The sequence below is a fragment of the Elephantulus edwardii genome, unplaced genomic scaffold (assembly GCF_000299155.1).
Source record: "Elephantulus edwardii isolate Elephantulus edwardi_28Jun2011 unplaced genomic scaffold, EleEdw1.0 scaffold00152, whole genome shotgun sequence".
NCBI classification, from domain to species: domain Eukaryota; kingdom Metazoa; phylum Chordata; class Mammalia; order Macroscelidea; family Macroscelididae; genus Elephantulus; species Elephantulus edwardii.
This window is the reverse complement of record NW_006399902.1, coordinates 5,678,051-5,690,625: the sequence shown is the minus strand read 5'-3', so window position 1 is coordinate 5,690,625 and position 12,575 is coordinate 5,678,051. Positions and strand designations below refer to the sequence as shown.

General features: G+C 42.8%; 1 protein-coding gene across 1 annotated transcript in view; it reads right to left on the bottom strand.

The window, feature by feature from the left end:
• Positions 1-1,351: 1,351 nt before the first annotated feature.
• HDAC1 (histone deacetylase 1) overlaps positions 1,352-12,575 on the bottom strand; it is a 53,880-nt gene continuing 42,656 nt past the window's right edge. The window contains exons 4-14 of the mRNA XM_006894963.1: positions 8,382-8,456; positions 6,712-6,850; positions 6,109-6,250; positions 4,961-5,053; positions 3,695-3,803; positions 3,466-3,606; positions 2,738-2,846; positions 2,518-2,648; positions 2,143-2,295; positions 1,627-1,675; positions 1,352-1,373 (exon numbers count right to left, since the gene is read on the bottom strand). Coding sequence (XP_006895025.1) covers positions 1,352-1,373; positions 1,627-1,675; positions 2,143-2,295; positions 2,518-2,648; positions 2,738-2,846; positions 3,466-3,606; positions 3,695-3,803; positions 4,961-5,053; positions 6,109-6,250; positions 6,712-6,850; positions 8,382-8,456 — 1,163 coding nt within the window. The remainder of the gene's footprint in view (positions 1,374-1,626; positions 1,676-2,142; positions 2,296-2,517; positions 2,649-2,737; positions 2,847-3,465; positions 3,607-3,694; positions 3,804-4,960; positions 5,054-6,108; positions 6,251-6,711; positions 6,851-8,381; positions 8,457-12,575) is intronic.

Below are 12,575 nucleotides of genomic sequence, written 5' to 3'. Positions count from 1 at the left end.
CTGGGTGGGGGCAGGTGGGTGATCTCGAAGCTGCAAAAACTGTGCCGTCCTTGTTGAGGTCACTGCCTGGACCTGGTGCCCTGGCTGCCTTCCTGTGCCCAGAAAGGAAGGGGCTGTTGCCCCTTTCCAGCCACGTCCCCTCTCCCTCCTGTGGATTTTCCCATCATCCGTCTGGTCTTCCTCTTGAGGCCAGTTGAAGATGGTCCCTTACAGTTTCCCAAGTTAGGTTAGTGATGTGAAATGCTCCTGCCCCGACTTCTTTCCCTTTCCTCACCCCTGCTGAAAGCAGTTGCTGGTTTTTGTCCCCAGTTTTGTTTACCCTGCTCCCCAAATCCCTGAGCCAGAAGTGGGATGCCTACACTCCTACACCCTGAGTATTCAGCCTTCCCCCTGTTGAGTTTTTAGTCTCTTGTGCTGTGCCTAGTGGCCCCTGGGCTGAGAAAACACTGTCTCTGTCCAGGTTTTTATAAATGTCTTACTCAAGTTCAAACCTCCAGTTTGTGAATCAACTGTGTCTCTTTTTTTGACTTGGAAAGGAAGTATTAGGCTTTGGGGGTGGGGGAGGGAGGCCTGTAATGTGAAACAACTTTTGTCTTTCCCCTCTTGTTGTAAATAACTTTTAATGGCCAAACCCCAGATTTGTATTTTTTTTTTTCTAACTGCTAAAACCATTCTCTTCCATCTGGTTTTACTGTAACATTTGGAAAAGGAATAAATGTTGTCCCTTTAGTGATGCCTTTTAATGAGTGGTCTTCTGGGGTCAGGGTGAGAAGGCTGGAAACTAGTTAACATCAAACCATGAGGAAGAGATTAAAAATAAATTTGAGGGTTTCCCAGACCCTTATGGACACCAGAAGGGCAGAAAAGCAAGAGATCAACTCCAGGGTCACTGCTAAGGAAACAGAAGCTCGAGAGTATAGAAATGTACCATTTTATTACAAAGATTCCCACAAACATGAAAATAGTATCTGAAAAAAGGAAACTAGACTATCAAACTCCACCTGCAGAACTGGGGTAGAATAGGGGGCAGGTAGTGAGTTCCTTGGCTCACCAATCTAAAGTGGTTGAAAAGAACTAGGAATCCCTGAGGGCCCAGCACCCCCATCCTAGGATGTGCACGTCAGGATTCTGTCCTGTGTCTTGTTTAAAAGACAGCAGCTACAGTGCACCTAGCAGAGCTGCCCTGGGCTGGGCTCAGGGACTTTGTTCTGGTCTAGTCCCTGGGGATATTTATATTTAATATACTTTTATATAAATACACAGAGAAATAGAAAATATATAAACTCTTGAGGGGTTGGGGAGAAACGTGGGGAACTTTGCAAGAAGCCAGAACTAGCAAGGTCTGCTCAGGTTACTTGACCTCCTCCTTGACCCTGTGGAGAGAGCAGAAACGAATGAGAAACTACCCCCAGGGGCCTTGTGGAAAAGTATGACTGACTTCCATAGAACTAAGGTTGGCCAAGTGGCTAGGGGCTAGGGGTTCCCAGCTCTGCCTGGAACTGTAGGGACAGATACTCTCTCTGAAAGAGGCCTTTGTAAACTGGACCAACTGTCCATGTACTTGTCAGATTGGGTCAAAGGAGCTAGTACTGTAATGCTAGGGAATTGGGGACCACACTTCCTCACCCTTTGGCTTCAGGCTTCTCCTCCTTGGTTTTCTCCTCTTCTGTGACTTCTAGAAAATAAAAAGTACAGGAATAGCCAAGAGCAGGGCCTTTGTAAAGACCTAGAGGATCTTACTTCAAAACCCTCTGCCCAGCACTACTTCTCAACATACAAAGAGAAAAGCCCATCCTAGTGAGCCCTGTGGAGAACAAACAGGTTGGACTGGTTTTCCAACTTGCTACAGCTAAACCTGGTGGGCGGGGGCAACCCCCTGGGATGGGGCTAGAGTGGTATGTGAGGGCCAAGTTCCTGACTGGGAGCCCAAGCCCAGTGGCCCTGGTCCTGAAGCCTGGAAGGGCTCATCAGTCAGTGAAGATGAGTCAAGTTTCAGTTTTTTTTGTGGGTCTTGCCACTTTCAGGAGTCACTGAATGGCCCAAGTAGCTGACTAGGGCCAAGTCAGCTCCCTCCTCTCTGTGTCCTACATTTATCTTCCTCCAGGGCCCTGAGCTCAAGACTGAAGTCCTAGCCTAACCTACCTTTCTTTTCTTCTGGGTCTTTCTCTTTTTCATCCTCTATTTTGACTCTCTTGGCTTTTTTAAAGTTAGAAGAGTTCTTGCGTCCACCTTCTCCCTCCTCATCAGAGTCAGAGAACTCTTCTTCACAGGCAATTCGTTTGTCAGAGGAACAGACTGAAGAGTATGGATGAGAAAACAGCAGATTATTTATGTCAGGGTCTATGTCCAGTACCTTCAAGAGACACCAAGTAGAACACCAAGTAGGAACAAATACTCCCTAACCTATTACTACAGGTATCAGACAAAATAATGCTTGGGATCTGGAATGAGGAGGTGTAGGGAAGTCAGAATTGCCTACTAAGTGGGAAGGTAAAGGCCCTTAGGTCTAGGTCTTACTTGAGATGCGTTTGTCAGGGTCTTCTTCATCCTCATCACCACTTTCCTCCGGGATGGCATCCTCAGGAATTGCCTGCATTTGAACTCCAGGTGCATGAGGCAGCATTCTTAGGTTCTCAAATAGTCTTTGTCTGTGGAAAACCAGAAAGAGAAGTTGGACTCTGGTCAGGAACAAACCAGAGTCTAGAATGTTCAATTAAGGGATGCAGGGTATACTCACTTGATCTTCTCCAAATACTCATTTGTGTTCTGGTTGGTCATATTGGAAGGACTGATGTGAAGTTTAAAATCTGGTCCAAAGTACTCAAAGTAGTCATTGTATGGAAGCTCTAGTTGGGGTAAGACAGAAGACAATCAAGAGACCAGGCAAGTTTTGCATTATGACATCCTGAGCAAATCACTCGGGTGTTCCTATCATCTTTGTTTTTCTATCAAATATGGAGAAGACTACTTCAGAGGTATACTTGTTGAGTATAGGATTTAAATATTTTTAATGCTATTCTTTTTGAGTCCACATCAGTGAGGTAGGTGGATAGAAAGGTGGATACCTACTGCTATGTGAGGGAAAAGGCCTAACCCCCAAGTGACCCCAAATCTAGAAAATTTTAAGCAATGCTTATTTCGAGCCCTCCCTTTGAGCTGTCTGGCAGGTAGCTCACAGGAATAACCTTTACCCACAACAGTTCAAAGGTCAGGAGGATCAAAGGGACCAGTTAACCCTACAGAGTATAAAATCCAAAGCTGTAAATACTCGCCAGTAACTGTTCAGACCAGAAAAAAAAAATGATGACAGGGTAAAAAGGGCCTGTGGTCTTCAGTCACAAGAAAGGGGAATAAATGGCTTAGTATCAGAAAAGAGGACATAGGACCATTAAGGAAAAGGTTATAAGGCTTGAAGGCACATTAGCTAGAGCTATGACCATCTCCACCTGACTCTGAAGCTATTACCATTAGGAATATCTGTGCTCAGGGCCACAGCTGTTTCGTATGTCCAGCATCGGGCAACATTACGAATGGTATAGCCACCTCCTCCCAGCATCAGCATCGGCAGATTGAAATTCCTCACGAATTCCACACACTTGGCATGCCCTTTGGTGGTGGGGGGGAAAAAAGGTGCTGGATTAAAGAACAGCCCAACAGGAGCCTCCCCACTCATTCCTGCACTACTTGGTCTCACCTTTGATGGTCAAATTGAAACAACCTAATCGATCCCCAGAGAGGGAGTCTGAGCCACACTGTAGGACAACTGCACTAGGTTGGAACATCTCCATTACTTTGGATATGACCTGAAAGGCAACATCTTGGTTACCATTAGCCTCAAGAAAACCTATTTGACAGGTACAGAGGTGGGAAGGGTGAGTACAGACAACATTTTTTCCTGTTCCAATCTTAATTTTTTCTATTCCATTCTTAATTTCCTTCTCTCCCACATACTAGGTGAGGGAGAAAAGGGAATGTCAAACTGGGGTTTTCTTACTAACGTACTTTGGATTTTACTTTCTTCCCAATCTAAGAGGATTTTTAAGACCATTCTACTCTGGTAACTGAATCTGAAATGACCTGTGTCATTTTCCTAAGTTTCTCCTTCCTTCAGTATCGATTCCTTCCACACTCTTTTTTTTTTTTTCCCTCTTCTTCTCCCTGCCTCTTTTTTTTTTTTTAAACAGTCCCTCGGTAAGGACTATCCACTTAGCTTTGTATCCAAAGACGAAATTTGTAGGTGAAAGGAGTTAGGAGTTAGCCTTCGTTACAGACTGGTTCATTTCAGGGTCGAAAATATGGAACGCTTCACGAATTTGCATGTCATCCTTGCGCAGGGGCCATGCTAATCTTCTCTGTATCGTTCCAATTTTAGTATATGTGCTGCCGAAGCGAGCACTCCTTCCACACTCTTAACTTCATCTGCTCTACTCACTTCGTTTGAACTCTTAATTTTACTAAGGAAAAAATTAGTAACATAAGCCCCTCCACCAATATGACTGGGTACATATATTCTCTGCTAAATCCCAACCCTCTAGCCCTTAACTTCCTTCACATGCACTGTTTCAATTTTCAAAGTCTAGTTCAAATGTCATCACCTCTATGAATCATCTCTGACAATCCTTTCCCCATCTCACCATTTTATCTCTTTCTCCTCTAACTTTCAGAGTATTGATCACGTGCTGTTAGGTATATGCGTGTCTGCATTACAAAGATTATGAAGTTTCTAAAGGCCTAAAATACCTTAGACATTCTTGTGTATCTACCACAGTGCCTAGCCCATGGAAGGCATCAACAAATATCTGAGATGAATTCTGTTAACTGACCATTATGGCATGCAACTCAGGGCTGAAACCCACCCCAATTCTAACCAGCTTCTACACTGCAGAGATGGGAGTGCTTTGCTACTCTTCCCCAAGACCAGTCTCCGGCTTGTATCCCAAAGGATAAACAACTCACTTACCGGCCTGAAAATGGCCTCATAGGACTCATCATCAATCCCATCTCGGAGCGGGTAGTTAACGGCATAGTACTTGCCTTTGCCAGCACCAATATCCTAATTAAGAAGCACACTTAAGTAAAACTGAATGATGAAGCTGGGAAGAACTTAAAGAATAGGGGCTGAAAAGCTAAGGAAAGAGGCAAGGGTTCTGAGACAAGCTGGGCCCATGAGGTGGATTGGGAACAGACCAGGTATCCCATAATCAGTACCATTTCCCTCACTAGCCAGTAGTTCTTGTCCATTTTTTAACACACCACTGACCATGCACTCAGGCTGAAAGTTATTTATGGGCCAGATATTTACTATCCCATTCTATAGCCTAAGATCTCTACCTTTGGAGTGGGTTAAAGCAACTAGATGACAGAAATAACCCCTATTCCCAACAATCCTTTTGTATCCAGAAGGGTTTATGGCTTACTCCTATACCCTCTATTCTCTCCTCTAGAGAAAGGTGGAGGGAGAACAGAGGGCAAGAAAGAGTTCTTCCAAATGACTTCAAAATCGTAAAATCGTAAATGTCCAGTTATTCTAATGATTACCATAAGCTAACAACTGAGTTAGTACTAATTTCACCCAAGGGCTATGTCACTACATAGAAAAATGGCTGGTTTCACTGAATTCATCCTAATGGGAGCAGAAGGGACAGTTCAATGAACCAGCTTCCAAGGATTTTTATTCTGAAATCCATGGATTGATCTTAGTTAAGTGGAACATATCTATTAATTCTTCAGTAATACAGGTAAAATTTTTATTACTTTTCTGGAGCAGTTCAAACCTTTCAGTCAGTTGGAAGTCTTAGCCTACTGACAAGAACTTGATGTTTCTAGCCCTAAACTCAAGCCAATGGGAGGGCTGAATAGAGCAACTGGGTTGTGATCAGGTACAATGACTCAGGAAACCACCCTTCACCCCCTTAAGCCTTGATGGGTCATCACTCCTTTCCCCTAGAATTAATGGAGGGAAAGATATTGCAGCTAGTGGCAGGTGCCCTAAGGCTGGGGGCTATAGTTCTAAAACAAGAGGCAGGTAGCGGGTTTTAGTGAAACAAGATAGGAGAGTTAGATCTAACAGCTGAGGGTGAGCTGGTTGGCCCCGAAGAGAGTTCTTACCCGTAAGTCCCCTGTTCCTGGGAAGTACTCTCCATACTTATGAAAGGACACAGTCATGACCCGGTCTGTGGTATAGAAGGCCTCTTCCACGCCATCACCATGGTGAATATCAATGTCAATATACAGCACCCTCTGGTGATACCTAGGATCAGAAAGGGGTCAGGGATCTGGGGGCTCTTTGGGGATGGGACGCGCCAAGGGCGCCAGGTCCCAGCTTACCAGGCTGGCTGCCTCCCTCAGGTATCTCTAAGCACCAGAGACGTGGAAACTGGCTGAAGGAAGGTGGAAGAGCAGCTGGGTGTCTCCAGAGGCCTGACCAAGCTGACCAAGTCCGATCTTCCTACTCTACAGCCAAGGTCAACTCCGGCCACACAGGGACACTCTGGAGACAGGATCTGAGCAGCGCCTGCCCCTGATCTTGCCGTGAGCTCAGATCAAACCAAGATCCCGTCAAAAAGAGGATGGCCAAAAGACACTCATCAAACACATCCTAGCCAGCATACCAGTAGGAAAAGCAGACTAGGGAGACAAACCCAGGGAAAGGGGAAGAGGGAACCTGGCCTAAGGTGCTCTCCAACAACAGACAAGACCAGGTAAGCATACTTTAGCAGTTCCAGGATGGCCAAGACGATATCATTGACGTAACAGAAGCCAGATGCTTCAGACTTCTTTGCATGGTGAAGGCCCCCAGCCCAATTCACAGCGATGTCTGTCTGTTGCTTATTAAGTTTCACAGCACTTGCTAGGGAAGAGAAAACATATAAGCATGTTACCAAGCCACTCTCTGCTCTATAAGCAGCTTAAGAAACCCAAGAAAGAGTTAGGACCTATCCATTTAACAACCAAATTATACAAGCCAGCCTCTTCCTGCTCACCTTATTCCAATAAGGGAGTAAACATGATATTGGCTACTCTTAAACGGTTTTTAAAACTTGTGGATAGCATTTTTTTGTATATAAAAATAAACTTAACTACTGTTTTGTACCACTTTGGCTTTAGATAAAGAGAGTGTGTGAGAATACTGGATTGCACATGTAAGTGTATTTCTTACTGTAGGTGAAAGGGTATTAAAAAATAAAAACTATGCTGAAGAAAAGAAAAAGATGCACTCATGCATGCAAGCATATTTGTGGCAATGTGACTTTGAAGAACATGGAACAAATAAAATTATCCAGTAGTGACGGCAAATCCTACTGTCATCAAATAGATTCCAAATCATGAGAGCCCTACATGCTACTGAGGAAAGCTGAGCTCCATGGGTCTTCTTAACTGTCATCTTTCTGGAAACAGATTACTATGAATCTGTCCCTTGGATGTGTCTCATTGTCCCTTGGAATGAATGAGTGGGTTCAAACTACAAACTTTTAATAATTGAGCAAAACCCACTACCCAGGGAACTTATCAAAATAATTTAAAACCAATTCTATCCCCTGAAGTGGCTCCATAAAGATGGAATAATCCTGCAAAGTAAAGTGGTCTGGGGTGGCGAGGGAGGGGGAAGCACATGACTACATAACAATGAAAGAACTTTTTTCCCCAAAGAAAAAAGCGGTGGGAAGAGGGGAGGCGCTGGGAGGAAAATGTGCAAAATGAAAGGTTGGAAACCCAAGTTCTTGATAAACTTTCATTAAAATCCCAAAAGGGTACTATGAGCAGAGAAACTGAAAAGGTTTACTAAGTAAAAAAAAAAATGCAGGCACAAAATTATATATATAATGTGACATACTTTTTTTTTGGTAAAATACAGATATCAAACATGTTCTGCCCGAATATATATATGTAAGGAGAAAAGTAGCTGTACAAATACCAAAATGGTTAACAGTGGTTGTCCATGTACTGTGTGATGGTGGAAATTTATTTTTCTTTGTACTTGTTTGTTCCCCACAATTTTATCAGGAGGGAAGAAGGATACAATGTTCTAGGTGAGAAACCTAGGAGTTACTAACAGAAGTGAGAGATAATGTGGGAAGTATTTCTGACCTCTAAAGATAATTACCATGCTCTTTCATAAAGCATAAATGATACTTCTCATTTATATAGCATTTTGCAGTTCACAAACTGCTTTCATGTACAGCATCTCAACAACACAAAACAGTCTTCAGTGAATTCTGTAAGAGCTCTTGATGGGAGAGGACAGTCTAGGACACCTCAATACCATGAAGAGACTGACCTAGGGCTAGTGTAACCCATAAGGACATTATAGAGAAGGAGAAAACCCCCATAGTCACTCTACATGGTCATGGATCATTAGAGAAGGGATGTACATTACTTACCAACGGAGCCACCAGTAGATAACTGACAGAACTCAAACAGGCCATCAAATACCGGGCAATCCTCACCAACATTGACTTAAAAGAAAAGGGCAAAAAGTTAGGGTCCACAATTTAATTTAGATTATTAAGAGCTGATGGAAAAAACTCAAAGAACCTGGATTTAGAAGGCTTTGGGTTCAGGTTGTGTGAATGAGTCAATTTCTTTAACTTCACTGAGGTTTAGGCCACAAGCTATAATGATATCACCCAAGTGTTGTGAAGACATTTTAAATGGGAAAGAAATATAGGAAACATTTAAGCAATTACTTGGAAAACATTAGTTCACTCCTTGAATGAGAAAAACTTAGCTGTTACTTTCAGACCGAATTTGTGTCCCAGGACCTTCTGTAACTATCTTTTATACTTGAACACTTACAATGTGTTAGGCAATGGTGACTCATTTAGTCTTACACAATCATTTGAGGTAGGATTTAATTATGTTTTAGAAATGGGAATTAAGCTCAAAGAGGTGAACTTCTAATAGTGCTAGAATGCTTTTTCTGTATCAAGTGACAATTTCAGACCCAAAGGGGTAAAAGTACAAAACAGTACAAAATGTAAAAAAGAAAAAATGCAAATTAAATTAAAAAGAAGGGAAGAGAAGCACACCTGGTTGTAGACTTGCAGAGCTTAGAGTGGAACCTTATGGCTCCAAGTCTCACAGAAAAGGAAACTGCTAAGACATCTATGATACAGAGGAAGTCAGAGGCAGGGGTGGAGCTTGATGTTGACTCTCACTAAACCCTGCTACTGTCAACAGAAGTTCCCAAAGCAGGACAAGGAGAAGTTTTGGTATGAAGGGAAGGAAAGCCTACCTGGGCTAAGTATTAATTTCTTGAGATATAGTAAAAACCCAAGACCTGGATTAACAACAACAACCAACTCTGGAAATGCCCTTGGAGTCTGTTCTGATGTGTTGCCTACCAAGACAGGTGCTTCTGCATAAAAGAGTGAGCAGTAGGTGGCTCTCCCTGCCATCTGCGGTAAACACTGAGAAGCTGTGTCAATAAGAACTTTGTTCCCTGGGGCCAGGCTATTTAACCACTGGCAACTGATCTCTTCTTGGTTGCTTCCTGTTTCAGTGGTTTGTCATGCTTGGGTTTTCAAAGCTTTGACTGTACTATCATTTACGGTGCAGAGCTCCATAGTAGGGAATGGAAGTTTTAGACATTAAAAAAAAAATTTAGATCTGAAACCATTATGTGGTACAAATAATAAGCAGGTTTATTCTCAGTTTAATAAGCTATGTGGTCAGAACAGGCAAAAAATGAGAGAGGAGACTAATCTGTGAGACTAGGGAGAACTTTTCTGTGGGTATTCCCTCTTCCTACTATGAATACTTTCCTCATTCTTGGGTGGCCTTTCCACTGAAAGGGAGCAATATATATGAGCTGAGAGAGAGGAGGGAGGAGAGGTAGTGAAGGCAGCAAAAAGTACAATACACAAATACATGGCATTAAACAATGGCTTCAGGAGAGTGCTGCCCTTGGCGGTCATGGTCATAAGAGGGGGGCAAGAGGAAAGAAGGGATACACACAACGTGGTCTAGGTGAGTTTCTCAAGTGGGACTTCAACTTGCACTTGGATGTTCATGATACTTTTAATATTTTGTGTGTATGTGTCTGAAATATGAGACTGGAGTTCCAGTTTCAATTCTACTGCCACCTAGCAGTGTCATCCTAGGAAAGTTACCTCATCTCCAGGTCTCATCTGTAAAATGTAGAACTTTTCAAACTTTTCATTACTGTAAACCCCAACTGTCATATTTTCATGATAAACCCCATGTTTTAGCAGACTACTAAAATACTTGCATTTATTCATGTTCCCCTTTTAGCCAATAAAGAGTTGGTCAGGACTGTTTAACCTAATTCTCAAATCAACCACAGAAAGCTTACTATAAATTATAGCGAAAAGCAAGGAAATCTAGCTCAGTCTTTACACAGGTATAGCTTCCCAAGTTAGATAACAAGTGATAACATTAAAAATTAGAGTTCTGGGAGCTCTGGTAGCCTAGTGGCAAGAAACTGCATGGCAATCCCAGAGGTGTGAGGTTTGAATCCACCAGATGCTCTCCTGGAGAAGGAGGGGCAATCTCCTCCTGTACCAGTCAGATCTGATTTGAAGGTACACACATAAAAAATAGTAAAATAAAAAACAACCAAAAAAACCTAGAGTTCTAAATTAAAAACAACAACAACAATAAAAAAACAACCAAAAACCCTAGAGTTCTTATTTTGTCCATTCTGTTTCTGTAAACATTCCATAAATTATAAAGCACAATGAAAATCTTTGCCTTCTGACACTCTAACTCTATGAGTTGAATCTGTAAAAGTCCCTTCCCACCTCTAACTCCAGCAAAATAAAATTTCAGACTTAATCTTTTTCATGCACAACTTTAGAATATTGGTTTTTGGAAAATGAATACAAGCTAGGAGCCAAACTCAAAGTCCTGAGGGTATTCACAAATTTGCAAATAAAAGTAAGTCACAATGTTGTTGTTGTTGTTATGTGCCATCGAGATGCTTGCGACTCACAGCGACCCTATGTACAACAACCCCAAACTCTGCTATGTCCTGTGCCAATCACACCGTCTCTGATACATCCATCCTAATCACCCCAGTCACTGAATCAATCCATCTCATAGAGGACCTTCCCCTCCTGCGCTGTCACTCCATCCTGCCAAGCATGATGTCCCTTCTCCAAGGACTGGTCCCTCCTTACATGTCCAAAGTATGTCAGACAAAGCCTCAGAATCCTTGCCTCCAAGCAGCAGCCCGGTTTAACCCTTTCCAGGATGAATGTTTGTTTTCTTAGCAGTCCATGATACACTCAATACTCTTCTCCAGCACCACAGCTGAAAAGGCATCAATTGTCCTTCTATCCTCCCTAGTCACTGTCCAACTCTCTGACGCATAACAAGTGATTGCAAAGATGCAACTTAGTCTCCAGAGAGACACCACTGATCTTCACTATTTTGGAGAGGTCCCTAACAGCAGAATTTCCCATCACAATACGTCTTTTTCATTTCCTGGCTGCTGGTGCCAAGAGTGTTGGCTGTGGAGCCAAGCAAACTGAAGCTGTGAACAATCTCAATCTCTTCACCATCCATCCTGATGTTGCCAATTGGTCCAGTGGCGAGAATCTTTGTCTTCTTGATATTGAGCCTCAATTCATATTGTAGGCTGCAGTCCTTGACTCTCTGCAGCAAGCGCTTCAGGTCCTTTCTCAGTTTCAGCAAGCAGGGTTGTGTCATCTGCATAACGCAGATTGTTAATAGATCTTCCACCAATCCTGACGCCACATTCCTCCTCACAGACCCCAGCCTCTCAGAGAATCTGTTTTGCATACAGGTTGAAAAGGTACAGAGATAGGATGCATCCCTGGCATACGCCCTTCCCAATTTTGAACTATGCAGTGTTTCCTTGCTCTGTTCTGAGGACTGCCTCTTGGTCCAGGTATAGGTTTTGTATTAGCACGATCAAGTGTTCTGGGATTCCAATTCTTCTCAGAGTCAGCCACAGTTTGTTATGATCCACACAGTCAAATGCCTTGGCATAATCAATGAAACACAGATAGACATTCCTCTGGTGTTCTCTGCTTTCAGCTAAGATCCATCTAACATCAGCTACAATATCCCTAGTAGCACGACCCCTTCTAAACCCAGCCTGGACTTCTGGCAGTTCTCTGCTGATATGCTGTTCCAGTCATTTTTAGATACTCTTCAGTAGAATCTTGATTGCATGTGAAATCAATGATACTGTTCTACAGTTTCCACACTCTGCTGGGTCACCCTTCTTTGGAATGGGAACAAATATAGATCTCTTCCAGTCAGTTGTCCAAATGGTTGTTCTTCAGATTTCTTGGCTCAAGTTGGTGAGCACGTTCAGGGCAGCATCTGTTAGCTGAAATATGTAAACTGGTATACCATCTATTCCTGGGGCCTTATTTTTTGCTATTTCCTTCAAAGCAGCTTGAACTTTTTCCTTCGTTACCACAGGCTCTCGCTCATATGTTGTTTCATGAAATTCTTCTGTGTCTGCCAATTCCTTTCGATGCAGTGACCCAGTATATTCTTTCCATCCTCTTTTAATACTTCCTGGATTATTAAATCCTGAATTTAATATTCTGCCTAAAGCATCCTTGATTATAGCAACT